At 45.8% G+C, this 13,268-nt stretch overlaps 2 protein-coding genes and 1 long non-coding RNA gene across 11 annotated transcripts in view; 1 reads left to right on the top strand and 2 right to left on the bottom strand.

Annotated features, from left to right (window-relative positions):
- LOC111268282 (uncharacterized) overlaps positions 1 to 13,268 on the bottom strand; it is a 140,651-nt gene that overhangs the window by 93,613 nt on the left and 33,770 nt on the right. For 4 of the 9 annotated variants that reach the window (XM_086971616.1, XM_086971617.1, XM_086971623.1 and 1 more), the window contains exon 1: positions 895 to 2,753. The exons of 1 other annotated variant lie outside the window; for it this stretch is intronic. In XM_086971616.1, coding sequence (XP_086827742.1) covers positions 895 to 954 — 60 coding nt within the window. In that variant the 5' untranslated portion in view covers positions 955 to 2,753. Of the gene's footprint in view, positions 1 to 894; positions 2,755 to 13,268 lie in introns of those variants that run through there. 4 more of the 9 variants (XM_086971620.1, XM_086971622.1, XM_086971621.1 and 1 more) reach the window with 3 other exon arrangements.
- Positions 1 to 13,268, top strand: part of LOC111268279 (uncharacterized) — a 54,043-nt gene that overhangs the window by 33,354 nt on the left and 7,421 nt on the right. The gene's annotated exons all lie outside the window — the stretch shown is intronic.
- On the bottom strand, positions 6,951 to 13,262 carry LOC111268275 (uncharacterized). The gene is made up of 2 exons (XM_022847169.1): positions 8,841 to 13,262; positions 6,951 to 8,135 (listed from the first exon to the last, which is right to left on the bottom strand). Exons 1-2 carry the CDS (start codon positions 12,693 to 12,695, stop codon positions 8,109 to 8,111), a joined length of 3,882 nt encoding a protein of 1,293 aa, XP_022702904.1. The 5' UTR covers positions 12,696 to 13,262; the 3' UTR covers positions 6,951 to 8,108.

The raw sequence follows: 13,268 nt of genomic DNA, 5'->3' as shown, positions 1-13,268 counted from the left end.
TGTATGTACCAGCGTCGCTTGCTCAAACAACTAAACGATATAGGAACGTTTCTTATGGCGCTCTGAGAGAACTTCAACCTCGTCCCGCTTTTTTATTACGAATCGTCAGTGTAATATGCGGAAATGGAGAGAGGTTAAAATGCTTAAACATACCGTTTCCATAGCTGACAATGGAACACCATAATCGGATCGAACAGTTCGTTCTAAGCGATCTCATCTGCAAAAAAGACCGAGGTTTTCGCATATCGCATGATCTAGGAGTATCATTGCAAGAAGGCGATTGTCATTTTGCTCGCGACATGCAGACAGCTGTTCTGATCGGGTGAAGTAATCACTCATCAGAGCTGATAAAAGGTATAATAAAATCGGAGACAGCCAAGCGCTGAAGTTCTACGCTGGAACATGCGCGGCAGTATACAGATCGGATGGCAGAGTAAACACACTAAGACGGGACAAGCTGCCAATGAGATCTGTCTTCAGGGAAGCACTAGTTTGGCAAAGCATAGGCTCGGCGTCATCGTTACCAACAACTGCCCCTGGACGGCTTGCTTTAGGCCTAACACAAGTCTCGGGTAATCCAGTATCTATGAAGACCGTACTGTACGTGCTTCCCACAACAGATATGCGTGGACTCTCTATAGAGCATTGATCGGCGTGGGGCCATCGTCATACTCCGAATCCCACGCTTGATTAACTGTGACTGAGGATCAGGGTTAAACGTAAACTTCGTTTCTGTTTACAGCAGTCCAACAAATTATGGAGTCATAGCAACGACTCTATGCAGATGTACTGATGTTTCTCTTATGTACTGCTCGCTCTTTTCTGATTTTTTTACAGCTGTCTTACTTTTGTCGTGTTTCCGTATAGTTGTCGTAGGTGTTATATTGGTCCTACCTGAGGCGGTTTATCCCCGACGGCTGGGGCATTCTCCTTATCATTTTCCTTTGTCACCATCTTTGTTCGCGCTGGCGGCTACTACGACTGTTGCTGTTACCGGTGATGACTCTGTGCGCTCACTCTACGCAATCCAGCTTCCGTCGTTGATAGTTGTCGTTCTGATCAGGCATACGCCGCCGCATACGTATGCCTTAGACTGCTATGAACGGTCGGCTGGGATAGACTGATTCAAGTGAGAACGCTATTAAAAAGTGTATTTGTCGTTGGGTTTCGTTGTGTCGCACTATTCTTGTCCAGGAATCCAGCCGCACTACTCGCTACCCCCTAATTTCTTTTCTCTTTCGTTGTTGCTTCGGGTTTTTTTCTGTTTTTTTTTTTCTTTTATTGTCGATTCAGCTTAATCCACACCACTAGCGCTCTGGAGGCGCAGTTAGTCGCGAATCGCCACACTTCTCTCTGCACTTCAAGGAGTACCAGTCGCGTCTAGGGTTCCTGAGGTGCAGCACCGGATCCTTTCGCGTTTCTCCGTTCGGGTCTACGGGTGTCTTCTGTCGGAAGGAGGGTGGGTTAGAGTCGCTTAGACTTGGGTAGTGCGGTGCCGCCGTCGACAACCCGGTACGTTTTCGGGTTCGCTTTCGTATCAGTCACTCTACACAGTAGGTATCTATCTGACAAATGCACCAGAGGTGGCGCTGTGGTTTTCCGTCGGACAGCGGGCAATGACTGCAAAAACAGCGGGAATGCGGCAGCCGTCAGCCGCTAGCTTGGGCTAGGGAAGTCGACCAGAGTTGTGCAGGGAAAAAATTCGGGGCTTCGTATCTTTTCCGATATACCTCTTTCTAGTCCTTGGAAGAACTAACTGTCCGGCGTCGCTCTACTCGGCCGCTGGTCTTAGCGTTACCTCGACGTACAGTTCGCTTCCAGCGACGTGGACACGTACTCGCTCACAAGTGTGCACCTAACCAACCGAGAAAAATAGTAGCATTGGGCAGACCGCCCGAGCACCACTACCGCTTCAACTGGAGCGATAGAGGGTAAGTATTCGCTGTTCTCCCGCTCTTTCGAATTTCAGGGCAACTCGCTCGCTCCGTGAGTTCCCTCTCCCCTCGTTCAGTGGCAGGAGAAGCCAGAGTACTGAGTGCCTACAGGACTGAGCCGACGGCCAGCGCCGTCTTGGCGACTTTGCATCCGTCCGAAAAGCCCAAAAAGCAATCCCCGTCACCCGGCAACCTTCAGCGGTAACTCTACCTTTCGCTAAGTGCCACTCTTTCGCTCCTTTTCTCACTCCACTAACGGCTCCGGAGGTGCAACGTGTGGCTGCTCTAAAATCACCCTCCTTCTCTCTTGTAGCGGAGGACTCACTAAACTCCTGCACTCAGTCTCTGAGGCTCCCTGAGCGAAGCTACCCGCGCAGGCTTCCCCATGCGCTCTCCCTCTCACCGACAGTATCGTCGTTATAACCACGTCGGGGTGTTGGCGAAGACGGCGTCGATAGTGGCAACTGTGCCTGTACGCAACAACAACGGCTTTTTCGTCGCGGTGCCGGATAAGGCTTTCTGAGTCTATTATCGTGGCCTTGCTTTGGCTCCACCATGGTCCTAGCTTCTTTAATGCAGTGGCTACCGTCCGGTTGTTTCGGCAGTGTCGCGGATCGATTTCCATGTTTCATTTGGGACTGTACGCGCAGCCTAACTCGCGCAGGCTGACCTTAAGCGCATGCGCAAAGCGTAAAGGGCAAATCCGCTGAAAAATATTCGACTGGGTTCGCAAGCAGCGAAAAGTGGAACGGCTTTTGTAGGGGATGGGCTAAATATCAGAGGGTTACTCTTGACACTGAGAACGTATAGGCGTCTTGGGGCGGCCGTCGTCACTACGTAAGTGTTGTACAACGTATGCTCGCCGGATGATTTAACTCGACATTTTATTTTATCGCTTTGTATGTTCTTTCTGTTCATCTATATTAAGTTGCAGCATATAGATAAGCAGTAAGTCGTTCGATATTAATCCTTCGACTCGTGCGCCCTATTTAATCTAAATTAAGACTGCATGATGGGAACTGGAAATTGACTTTGGTTAACGCCTGCTGGCGAAGGGCAGCTAAAGAAAACTAAGTCGGTAAAATATCTATTTAATACGTTTAATCATTCGGACATTACATTGGAAAAAGAGTTCTTTGGCTGGTAGAGATGAAGAAAATGGGCTAAGCTTTTGTCTCCTATATTTTACACCTTAATTAAAATGTCGTTCTTTTTAAGTATTATTCAGAACCGTCTCCTATACTTATTGATCTTAATAAATAGAACGTATTAGAACTGCATTACATTATTATACACACACATGCGTACTATATAAAGTTATCTTATACAAGAACGTTTCTCCAACTGAAAGCAGCGTTAACAGAATCTTAACGCTCGTCTACCGTCATGCGATATCTTATCACCTACGGTTGGCGTGCATGATGCCAGTACATGCGAATTCGAATTTGGAATCTCTAGATAACACTGTTATCTCTGTCTCCCACCTTACCCTCGTTCAAGCGCGAACGCTTGAATTCTCATAGGTACGCCACTACCTTTAGCATGATCATCAAAACCAGACAAGGCGCACTAAGAATCTCGTTTTTCTAGATAGGTATTTTCCTGCGGAAACAATGCTAAAGTCATCGACTTTTGGAGAAATGAGATGCGCCAAAGAGCCTTAATCCGTGAGTACATACGCCTGTCTGTTGAGGACAATTCATTGGCCAGGAGGCGTGAAGAGCGGCTCTGTCAAGACATAATCGGACATAATTAATAGAATTAAGTAGACAATGAAACAGGGATATGATAACCAGCTGTAAACTATTTGTTTGCACCGTAAAGAAAGCCCCGAGATCTCGTTAAACGGTAGTGGCCGCGAGCGACACGAAGAGAGAATCCAGCCACTGAATCCTGAATTCATCAAACACGACCGATGTATTTGGCTTGTCAAAATGGCCCTATATGTTTAAACAGATAAAGTCTTATTGCTTGAAGTCTTGAACTTACTACGCAGCAAGAGCAAATCGTTCGTGTTTTCTTACCTTTACCAAAACGAAATCTTCTATGGTAAGGGTAACAATGTGGTAAGCCTTTCTCGGATTCCCATTCGAATTTATGATTCAATAAATTGTATTGGATGATCCCGGCGCTCTCGATAGTTTCATTGTATCCTAGACACCATTCGATGAAGCATCGCTCTATGTTCGATACTCGAGGGCGAAGTTCGCCAGCCAGTGGTCTCAACTGAGGACGGTTCGCCGACCACCAATATTTCAGAAATTTATCTGCATCTCTCGTAGAACCCAAGCGTCTTCAAGAAGTTACAACAAATCGATCGATCAAATCCGAACTACTGTCGCCAACGTTGCTACCCACTATTAGTCAAGGTTCACTCACGTGCGAGCCGCACGTCTGCATCTCAACCACGCCATAGTATAATCGAGTATTCGGCATAAAGCCTGTAGATTCCGTCAGTCCTAAGGTACCAAGCTGTATGCCTTACCTGGTATGTGACCATACGCCCCGTCTGGCAGCAAGCAGGAACAGGGAGTTCTGGTTCGTGTTCCAATAACACTATACACCATGATCAACCATTAAACACCCATCGTCCGCGAGCGAAAGCCGTGTAAAAAGTCGATCTACCCGAAATAGTTGGCCCGGCGACGGATTTGATAGAAAAGAAATACCGTAAATGGAACGATCGGTTGCAATGTGGGTAAGTGATGATGGGAAGCAAACGACTTCATGAGGTTCACAGAGAAACAGTGTGACAAAAACAAGCTGGGTAGTATTTGTAGTTCAAACGAATTATTCATATAGTATTTTCTCGTATTTTATTTAGAGCCTGATCCCGTTTAAGCGAACCTGTTGAATCTTTTCAAGGTCCAATATGTGTTTATCGTTAAACGGCGACTGAGGGTCTAAGTGATTCAATATTGAACAATGCCAATGATGCCTATTTATTGAGTGTTATATACTCGTTCACCACGTGACATCAGCTACCACGATCGATGCTCTACATTGCAAAGCATGATATTTTTATCACGTTCTTATCTGTTTATAATGTCCAAACTGGAGCTGAAGTCAAAAACATTTATGTCAGGTCTGGTGACGGCCCTGGAAGTGCGAAAACCATTTTGAGTTGGCTTACCTGCTTCGAAGGTCACAAAAGCTTGAACTTGATAAGTGTGCTTTTCTCTAACCAGCTTTCCGTATTTCATGAGTAGCTTTTGAACCACTTTTCAATTAGAATAGCTATCAGACAGATTGATAACACTGAAATAGAATAAGTTTAATGGTAATCCAGACGTGCGACAGGCACCTCTTGGCACTGACCGGAGCGGGATGCCCAACATATCACTTCCGAGCACTTTTTTCACCGTATAGAGTTCTCGCCGTACACAATATAGGTACGTCGAATCTTCTTTTCCACGTTGATCTCGGCACACGCCGAACGTGATTAAGAGAAAAGTTAAATTTCGTACCGTCTGAAATAGCGAATGAAAAAGATATGAAGCTTGCACTCTAGACGAAATTGTATAAACCTCATTCCTCTCACACCGTACCCTCTGCGTATGATGTAATTGTAATTGATTTAAAAGAAAAATAAATCTAGTTAGCGTTCTACTGGCTGGCTGGTTAAAAGGCTGCATAACGGCATGAAACTGAAAATTGATAATTTGTTCTATACAATAAATTAATATAGAACTATACGATGATTTCGGATTGACCCAGTTTTGCTGTCTACTTGGTACCGAACTGCTCGCCAGCTGCCCGCCTTTCCTTGAGGCGATGATGTTTCTGAATTCCGCATTCTGGGTTTCATTTAAGTATTTGTCAGTTTCCTATAATGTCGTTTTTATCCGTGCGATGATTCGGATAGTTGAGGTTGCACAAACAAAACCATCAGCGAGTCGGTAACCTTCGCAGTCAGCCCTGTGGTGATCCGTTCAATCGCCTTATTTCGCACCATATTGCTTACAGGTTCTAAAATAGCCGCATGCTAGCTAAAAACGCGCCTTTCTTTTCGACATACGACATTTTCATCGGCTAACGAATGTCCCTTCTGTCTTCTTCGTACGTAGTGATTTTCATTCACCCTGCTTGTTAACTAGATAAATTAGGGAAATTATAGAGAGAGAACGAAGCACGGTCGCTTTTGACTGACGTCAACCGATTAGGCCACTGTATAATTAGGATATACAACATTGAGGTATAGTTATGAAAAAGTGATCAAACTAACGACAAGAGCTATGAATGTGTAAACGACCTTTTTCTGGCTTCGCGGCTATGCTACACGACTGTTTTGGGCCCGCTACCTCTGCCAATGGCCAACGCAAGGAATATAGATAACCGCCATATTTATTGGCGTGGTTCAGCCCTGACGTTTACCATTGAGTTTCAGTCACGTAAGTAGGCTTCTTTACCACCCAACACTTTCTACACGCATAAACTTAACTGGAACTTGCCTTTAGTGAAACTTGCCAGGCTACTTCTTATACTCTTCATTACTACAATAGGACGCAGGGTAGGGTACGTTACTAAATCGCACCCGTTATGTTCCTCATTATCAACTGCAACCCTCTGTCACACTTTTATCGTGTCGTTTGCAATACATTCATCGCCATTTTGAACTCTGCTAAGCTGGATCGCGACCGGCCATATTTGCAGTGGCTCGATGGCATTATAAACCTTACTGTAAAAATAGCAGAAGGAAACCGTAATAATAATAAACGTTATGCCGAAGGGCAATCACAAATAAAAGATAACCGCCAGCTGAAAAACTAAAGAAACCTCAGCTGCTGCGAAATTCATCAGTGTATACTTTCAGAAATCTGTTAACGATGCTAAACCGTGCTAATGTCTCGGCTACAAACGATTCATCTTCCAGAAATCAAGTGCGATACATCCAGATACAAAATATAAAATACAAATCAGGTTTCTTTTTAGGTAATCAAGCCAACGGTGTGTATATATACAGAAGACAGTCTAGAACTGCTCAAATCGTTAAATATGCTCAAAAAGTAGACCGGGTAAAAAACCATGTTATTTTTATAATTTATTCAAAAAGCGTTTAGAGTTGTATCCGCAAGAAAACTAGACCTATTCAAGCCTGCTTATCCGCACAGCCTCCTGTCTATTGCCCACTTAAAATGTCGTTTCCAAAAAACCTCACATTACCCAATGCCATAATAATACTGCGCAGAAAGAAACTGCCTGAAAAACCATCTACAAACATCTCGGACATTGTTTGCCTCGGGATTTAGTAAACCCAGCTTAACTTGTCCTAGTATTTAGAGGCTCTGCACAACCCGAATGCCGTCTGTCGGGTGCGAGTGAAACAAATGCCCGTCTCTGCTTGGATACGAAATGCAGTTACGACTTGGTATGGTACTACGTCATTCACATCAGAGCTGAACGCTACAGGTTGAACTAGGATATCAGTCAGATCCATTTCCACACATGTATCTAGGTTCATCTGTCAAATACACCGCTACTGGGCCATCGCTGTCCCACTTTTTTGTGAAATCAGTTGCTTTTCAACCCATATTCGAACGGACCGAATCGCTACGACGTCACAGGTTTATGATAGCAAAGACGCAACGAAGCTTCGTTCCGTCTGGCTAGGACTTTTTCGGCCTCTGGATTGTGAACGACCCCGATAATGCGGTCTTCTCGTGTGACCCCCCTCAGTAAACACAACTGGTACAGTACAAACGTTACAGCTGCTCTGACCCTCGTAAAGATGGACTTTGGCTATAAGTTTATAATAATAATGACATTATTATTATTACACCTGAAGCTTCGAAGAGGTGTCCATCGTCCAAAAACGCAATGATCGTATAGTCGTTCATGTATATTCAGCCTCGTCGACTAATTTTTTCCAACTTAAACCTTGAGGCTACGCGTATAGATCGCCATCTGGTGTAAGTTTTTGTAACCCTGTTCTATGAAGGATTGTTGATCCTCGTCATTGTGATCACTGCATTCCCACAGCATTACCTCTGAGTAAACGGCCCGTCATTTAGTGCCTGTACGAAATAATCAAGATACTTATGATTTCGCTGATCATTAGTCAACTGTGATTGACTTAAAACACGTGTTTGCCTCTGCGCGTTTTTGATTACTGCTTTTATTTTTCGTGCCGACGACTGCTGCCATTGTTGTCTCTCTGGATGCATTTCTGGGCTCTTATACATCCTGCACACTTATGATTAACTGTAATAGTAAGAATGATCATCATCACCGCGTTGACACAAGTAGCACACTACTACATGTCACAGTACCGACATGTTATTGCTTTAAATAGAAATATAACATTAAACTGTGCTTTACGCAAATACTGAACGTACAGAGTTATCGTATAGTAAATATTCCGTAGTAATTAGCATCCATAGTTCACTCTATCGTTGCAACTATTACCTGCAATATATTGTTTTCATTCTGTCATTTTATAAAAACAACTGTTAATAATAAGGGTCGTGCAACAACCCTATCTTTTTGTTATATGATTCATACGTTACGTGCCAGCGATTGCACTGGAGAAATATTCCAATCATCAAGATAAAGCCATCGAACTATTTTCTTCTAGTACTTAATGTATATACTTTTTAACTTATCTAATACATGAATGCAATTCAGAGGTGGCATTCTTGCAAACATCTAGTAAATGCTACTGAGCTTGTGACAAGAATTAGAAATCAATATTTACCAACAAGATAATTTATAGGGCTCGACCGCATATGCGCAATTTCTTCATATATTATCCTTTGTAAGAAAAAGAATACAGAACGAGCTGCTTTCCCATAGAAGGAACAAGCGTCTACATTTTTTGAGAAATTATCATTAAGACCATGAGGGTTTCTCATCGCATATTTAAAGAAAGTTTTCTCTAAATCTAAAAACGAGGATTTATAGTCTGACCATGATTTCGATATCGTCGGCGTTCGCCTCACATTCCGACATGGGGCTCTCGGTGACAACTGGTTGTAACACGTCCGTGATTGCCTTCTTCGTCATTCTGCCAGATTCGTCGACGCTTCTCGCTTCGGTGTTGGCTTTGTCGTTGATTTGAGTGCTTGCTCCGGCGTTCGCTACATCCTTGGCGGTAGCAACCCTCGTCACATAAAACCCGTTAACGTCGGAGTCGCTCATCTGCGTGATACCATCAAACTTCTTGCTCAGTTGAGCCATAAGAGCTGAGTCGATTTGTGCCATAACGTCTCTTCCAGGCTCCCGGTCTTCTTTATCTGAAGGTGTTCCTGTCGTTGTGGGGGCCGTTGTCGCCGATGAGTTGACCCTAACCATAGTGGTCTCTTCGTAACCGAGAGATTGTTTTGTATTCGATGAAATAGGCGCTGACTGAGGTCTGTCGGCTTCTTCCTCTTCGGTGATGACTCGGAGCTGCACCGGCGATGCTGATCGTACCAATCTCTCGAAGCAATCATCAGGGCTTCCAAGCAGGCGGTCTGAGTACGAATCGTAGCCGGGATCGGGACTGAGTGGCGGCTGGAGGTCGCTAAAATCCTCCTCGCGAATCGCTTTTCGGTTACGCTGATCCCGTGTACTATCAGGCGTACTTGAGTTGGAACGCATTTCATTAAGACTATGGTCATTCCCAACGGTCAGACGGTCGAGCTTATCTCGATAGACCATTTCGTAATCGCCACCACTCTCAAACGTTCGAAGGACCCTACGTTCAACTCCGCCTTGGAATAGAATGCCATCGAGAACATTGATCACATGTAGCTGCGGCACTGAACTAATTTCCTCATTCTGGCTGTTAATAGACTCGTTATTGTTGGCGTTAATGTCCATGGTTTCCAAGCCTACGCTGAAATCATCGATGAAATCGTTATGAAACGTAGGTCTGGGCCAGGGTGGAGGCGTTCTAAAGTCCGGCAACGAAACCTGTTGCTTAGTTTTTTCGCTTACGGCGGAGTCTACTTCATTAGTTCCGCCCGTAAGATAATCGTTCTGCTGGTTTACTGCAACACCCTCTTCTTCACACGACGAATCTAATGAGTCACTTTTTTCCTGACCCGTATTTGACCGTCTTAACAAATCCCATCGCACGGCTTCAGCTTCCTGCTTAACCTTCAACGACTCAGTAACCTGATTTTCCGGAGTTTGCTCCGGGCTCTTCGATGAAATCTTGTCCTCACCATCGGAAATAACCTGCGCCGCGGTCACATTGCCAGAATGAGGTGACTGTACACGACACTTCGAACCCCCCACCTCACCACTGGTTTTAACACTGCTACAGTCTAGCTCTACAGCAAAATCGCCGTCCAACCCACTCGTTTTATTTTTAATAGCACAGTTGCCACGATTAGATGACAGGTCTCCTTGCCGTTCTTGCGGTTGAGTTCTTTTCCGAACTCCGGTCTCGATCGTACCGCGCTCACTGTGACCAAGGCCAAAGACATCAGACCCAAAATCCGCTTTGGATCCAACGTCCGAATGGAAACTCGGTAGGCCGGGGAGAGGCCACGGTTCGTCTACGCTTTCCCTTCTCGTCAACTGATGGTATTCGTCAACGTCATTGATATCGCAGAGCACCTGCACCAAGAGCGGATCACCTCCAGTTCTCCGGCCAGGAACAAGGCCAACGCAACGAGAAGCGGTCGCAGTACTGACGTCGGCAGCCGAAAGATAAGTATCTTCGGCTAGAGCGCCGCTTGTAGAGGTTCTCCTGCAGGCCGCTGCTATTGTCGGCGACAATTTCCTAGCTTGTCCTATCTGACCGGCAGTTGGCTGATGAATATCGCCACGCGAGTCGGTCCCGCAACGTTCGTTAATCATATCAACGCTGCCGATGTCAGCGAAGCCTCTACCACTTTGCAGAGTGCAAGAGTGGTTTACCAGCTGCTGTTTGCTCGTTGATGACTGCTCCAGCTGAGGGCAACTTTCGCCATTACCCATGTGTCGCGACTGAAAGCCCGAGGGTTCTTGGCGATGATTCTGTTGTGGATGCTGCTGTTGTTGTTGTTGTTGACCTTGTTGCCCTTCGTCAGTGTCAACAAGGTCGAGTATACTATGCGATAGACGTGTTTTGCCCCAGCTGTCTTGCTGTCTGTTGTCTTGCCGGTCGCTGCTGTCTTGATCGCGAAAAGGGGCGACCGTGGCGGGATCGCCGGCATCAGCGTTAGTGGACGCGCCTACGACTTTGTCAAAGCTGTCAGAAAGCAATACGTGCTGGTTAGAAGCGTCAGCAGTACTCGTAGTAGTGCTGACAGCGTGAGCTACAGTAGCCTTGGTCTGTATAGAAGGCCAAGATGCTCCTGCGGCAACAGCAGTCCTATTCGTTACAATCGAACGCGTAGCAGTTGTTTTATTATCAACGCTGACAGCTATTTCGTTGCTGTTGCTGCTACTGCTACAAGACAATGCGTTATCAGAATCAGGGCATACTAACAGTGATGCCACTGGCGAGAGCCTGCCAGAACCGTTTACTTCGCAATATGTATTTGCATTGGCGCTATGAGAAGCGTGAGCCTGAAAAGCTCTATAACTTGGGTCTGTGTTATTATTGTTAGATTCATTGTTGTTATTTTCGTTCTTGTGACTATGAGCGTTGTCATTAATGCTATCATGCTCATGGCTTGTGAGCGGAGCATCGCCGTTGCCGTTATTATTAGTGAGGTGCTTACCCGGCCTCTTGCCGCTATTCGACTGGGATACGAGATTAAGTGATGTTGACTTGTCTACGGCGACGGCTGTTTCCGTAAGTGATTCGTATTCTGATGCGACTTGGTCGTTACTGGGCGCAGCTGGTTCAGCGCCTTTCCCGGTGCCGTGAGTGGGGGTGGTAACGATATGATACTGGTATTGATGGTCGTGTTGAGTGTTATTATTTTTGTTGTTGGTGCTGCTGTAATGATCGTTATTAGCAGAAGTCAGGTCGGTCGCAATGAGCGTGTCAGGCGGGCAAACGTCTTCGGGGGTGAGGAGCGTCACCGGTACCCCGAAACTGGTAGCCTTGTCGACTGAAAACGAACACCGGGTCACGTGAAAACGGTTGGCGAGATCGCAAAGCCGATCATCGAAATTCTTGCTACAACTACTACCCACAAGAGAAGTCGAAGGCGCCTCAGTTGGGCCCCGAGCTTCGGTTGGCATCGATGATGTTACTCTTGGCGTTGCCGGCGAACGCATCACTGACGCTTCGTCAGAAACTATTGCCTCGGGAAGTTGAAAATCAGCGTTTACTGATTGCGCTATTTGCCGCTGTGACAGTTGCTGTTGCGGTTTTTTCTGTTTATGGTCTACATCATCATCTTGATTACGTGCTGCTGCTTTTTGAAGAAGATCACCAGTATCCGAGTCTGTCTCAGTGCGATTGACACTCACAGCGGCGCTGCTGGAAATGCTGCCATCCGGTACTTCGTTGTTTTTCACCCGCTTGGGCGAATGAAGAACAAAATTCGATTTGTTTTGTTTTCTCGAGGCCAGACGTACCCATTCGGAAGGAACTGATGATGTCGTCGACGGCGCCGATTGTTGAGCGTTGGCGTTATTTGCCTGATTCGAGCTTACAGCCGAAGCTGAGAACACCTCATCGAGCCTCTTCTCCAGCGCCGAAGGCGTCGCTGGGATGACTCGGATTTGTGGGTTCGAACTGGGCTTCCGACGTTCTGATAGTCTGGCAAGCTGTTCCGAGATCGAGATGCCGCTAGCCTGATAGATCAGATAACTGACCCAGGCCAACGCGACATATCCAAGCCATCGGGAGGCGATTCTGATCCACGTTTCATCCTTAACACTGTCGATAGTCATCTTAATTGTTTGCTGCTATCATAAATCTAATTGTTGTTCGGGTTGTTGTTGCCGTTGCCGTTGACGATTAATTTACACTAATACTATATAGATTCAATAGTTCTAACACGACATCAATCCCGAACAATAACAAGAATTATCATTTATTAAACTGACGACAAACACCCTCTTCGTTACAGGATGCTGGTCATTTCGATTTAAGCAAAACTTTTATCACTGTAGACTCTGATCAACAACCCTGTCAATGGGCGAGCAGGTAATACACAACAACGGCTCGAAAAATTATGGTTCCAGCAATAGTTCCTGAATTGAACCTTTTCACCTCTGATCACAGTGCACGGCCCAGCGTCGGACGGAAATCGGAAGACGCAAAACACAAACGAGCACCAAGTAACAATAGTAGTCCACAGTCTACAGGCGAGACCGAACACAGTCGCCTGGCGAGTCGTCCTGTCGACTCAGTCGACAAAGATCCTTGCTTCTTCACCCCTGTCTCGACTGATGACTGTTTTCTGGTAGCGCCGTCTTCTATTCCGTGACGCAAGAGCAGTAACGCTCCTCCACTTTACCTCG

Source organism: Varroa jacobsoni, unplaced genomic scaffold, assembly GCF_002532875.2.
Source record: "Varroa jacobsoni isolate VJ856 unplaced genomic scaffold, vjacob_1.0 scaffold_1273, whole genome shotgun sequence".
NCBI lineage: Eukaryota > Metazoa > Arthropoda > Arachnida > Mesostigmata > Varroidae > Varroa > Varroa jacobsoni.
Note: the sequence above shows the minus strand (reverse complement) of the source record. Positions and strands in the feature narration are given on the sequence as shown.

Coding starts and splice junctions, on each gene's coding strand:
- LOC111268275 (XM_022847169.1), bottom strand. CDS start 12,695: ATGACTATCGACAGTGTTAAGGATGAAACGTGGATCAGAATCGCCTCC. Junction 8,136..8,840: donor CCGACGATATCGAAATCATG/GTCAGACTATAA, acceptor TTACTATTACAG/TTAATCATAAGTGTGCAGGA.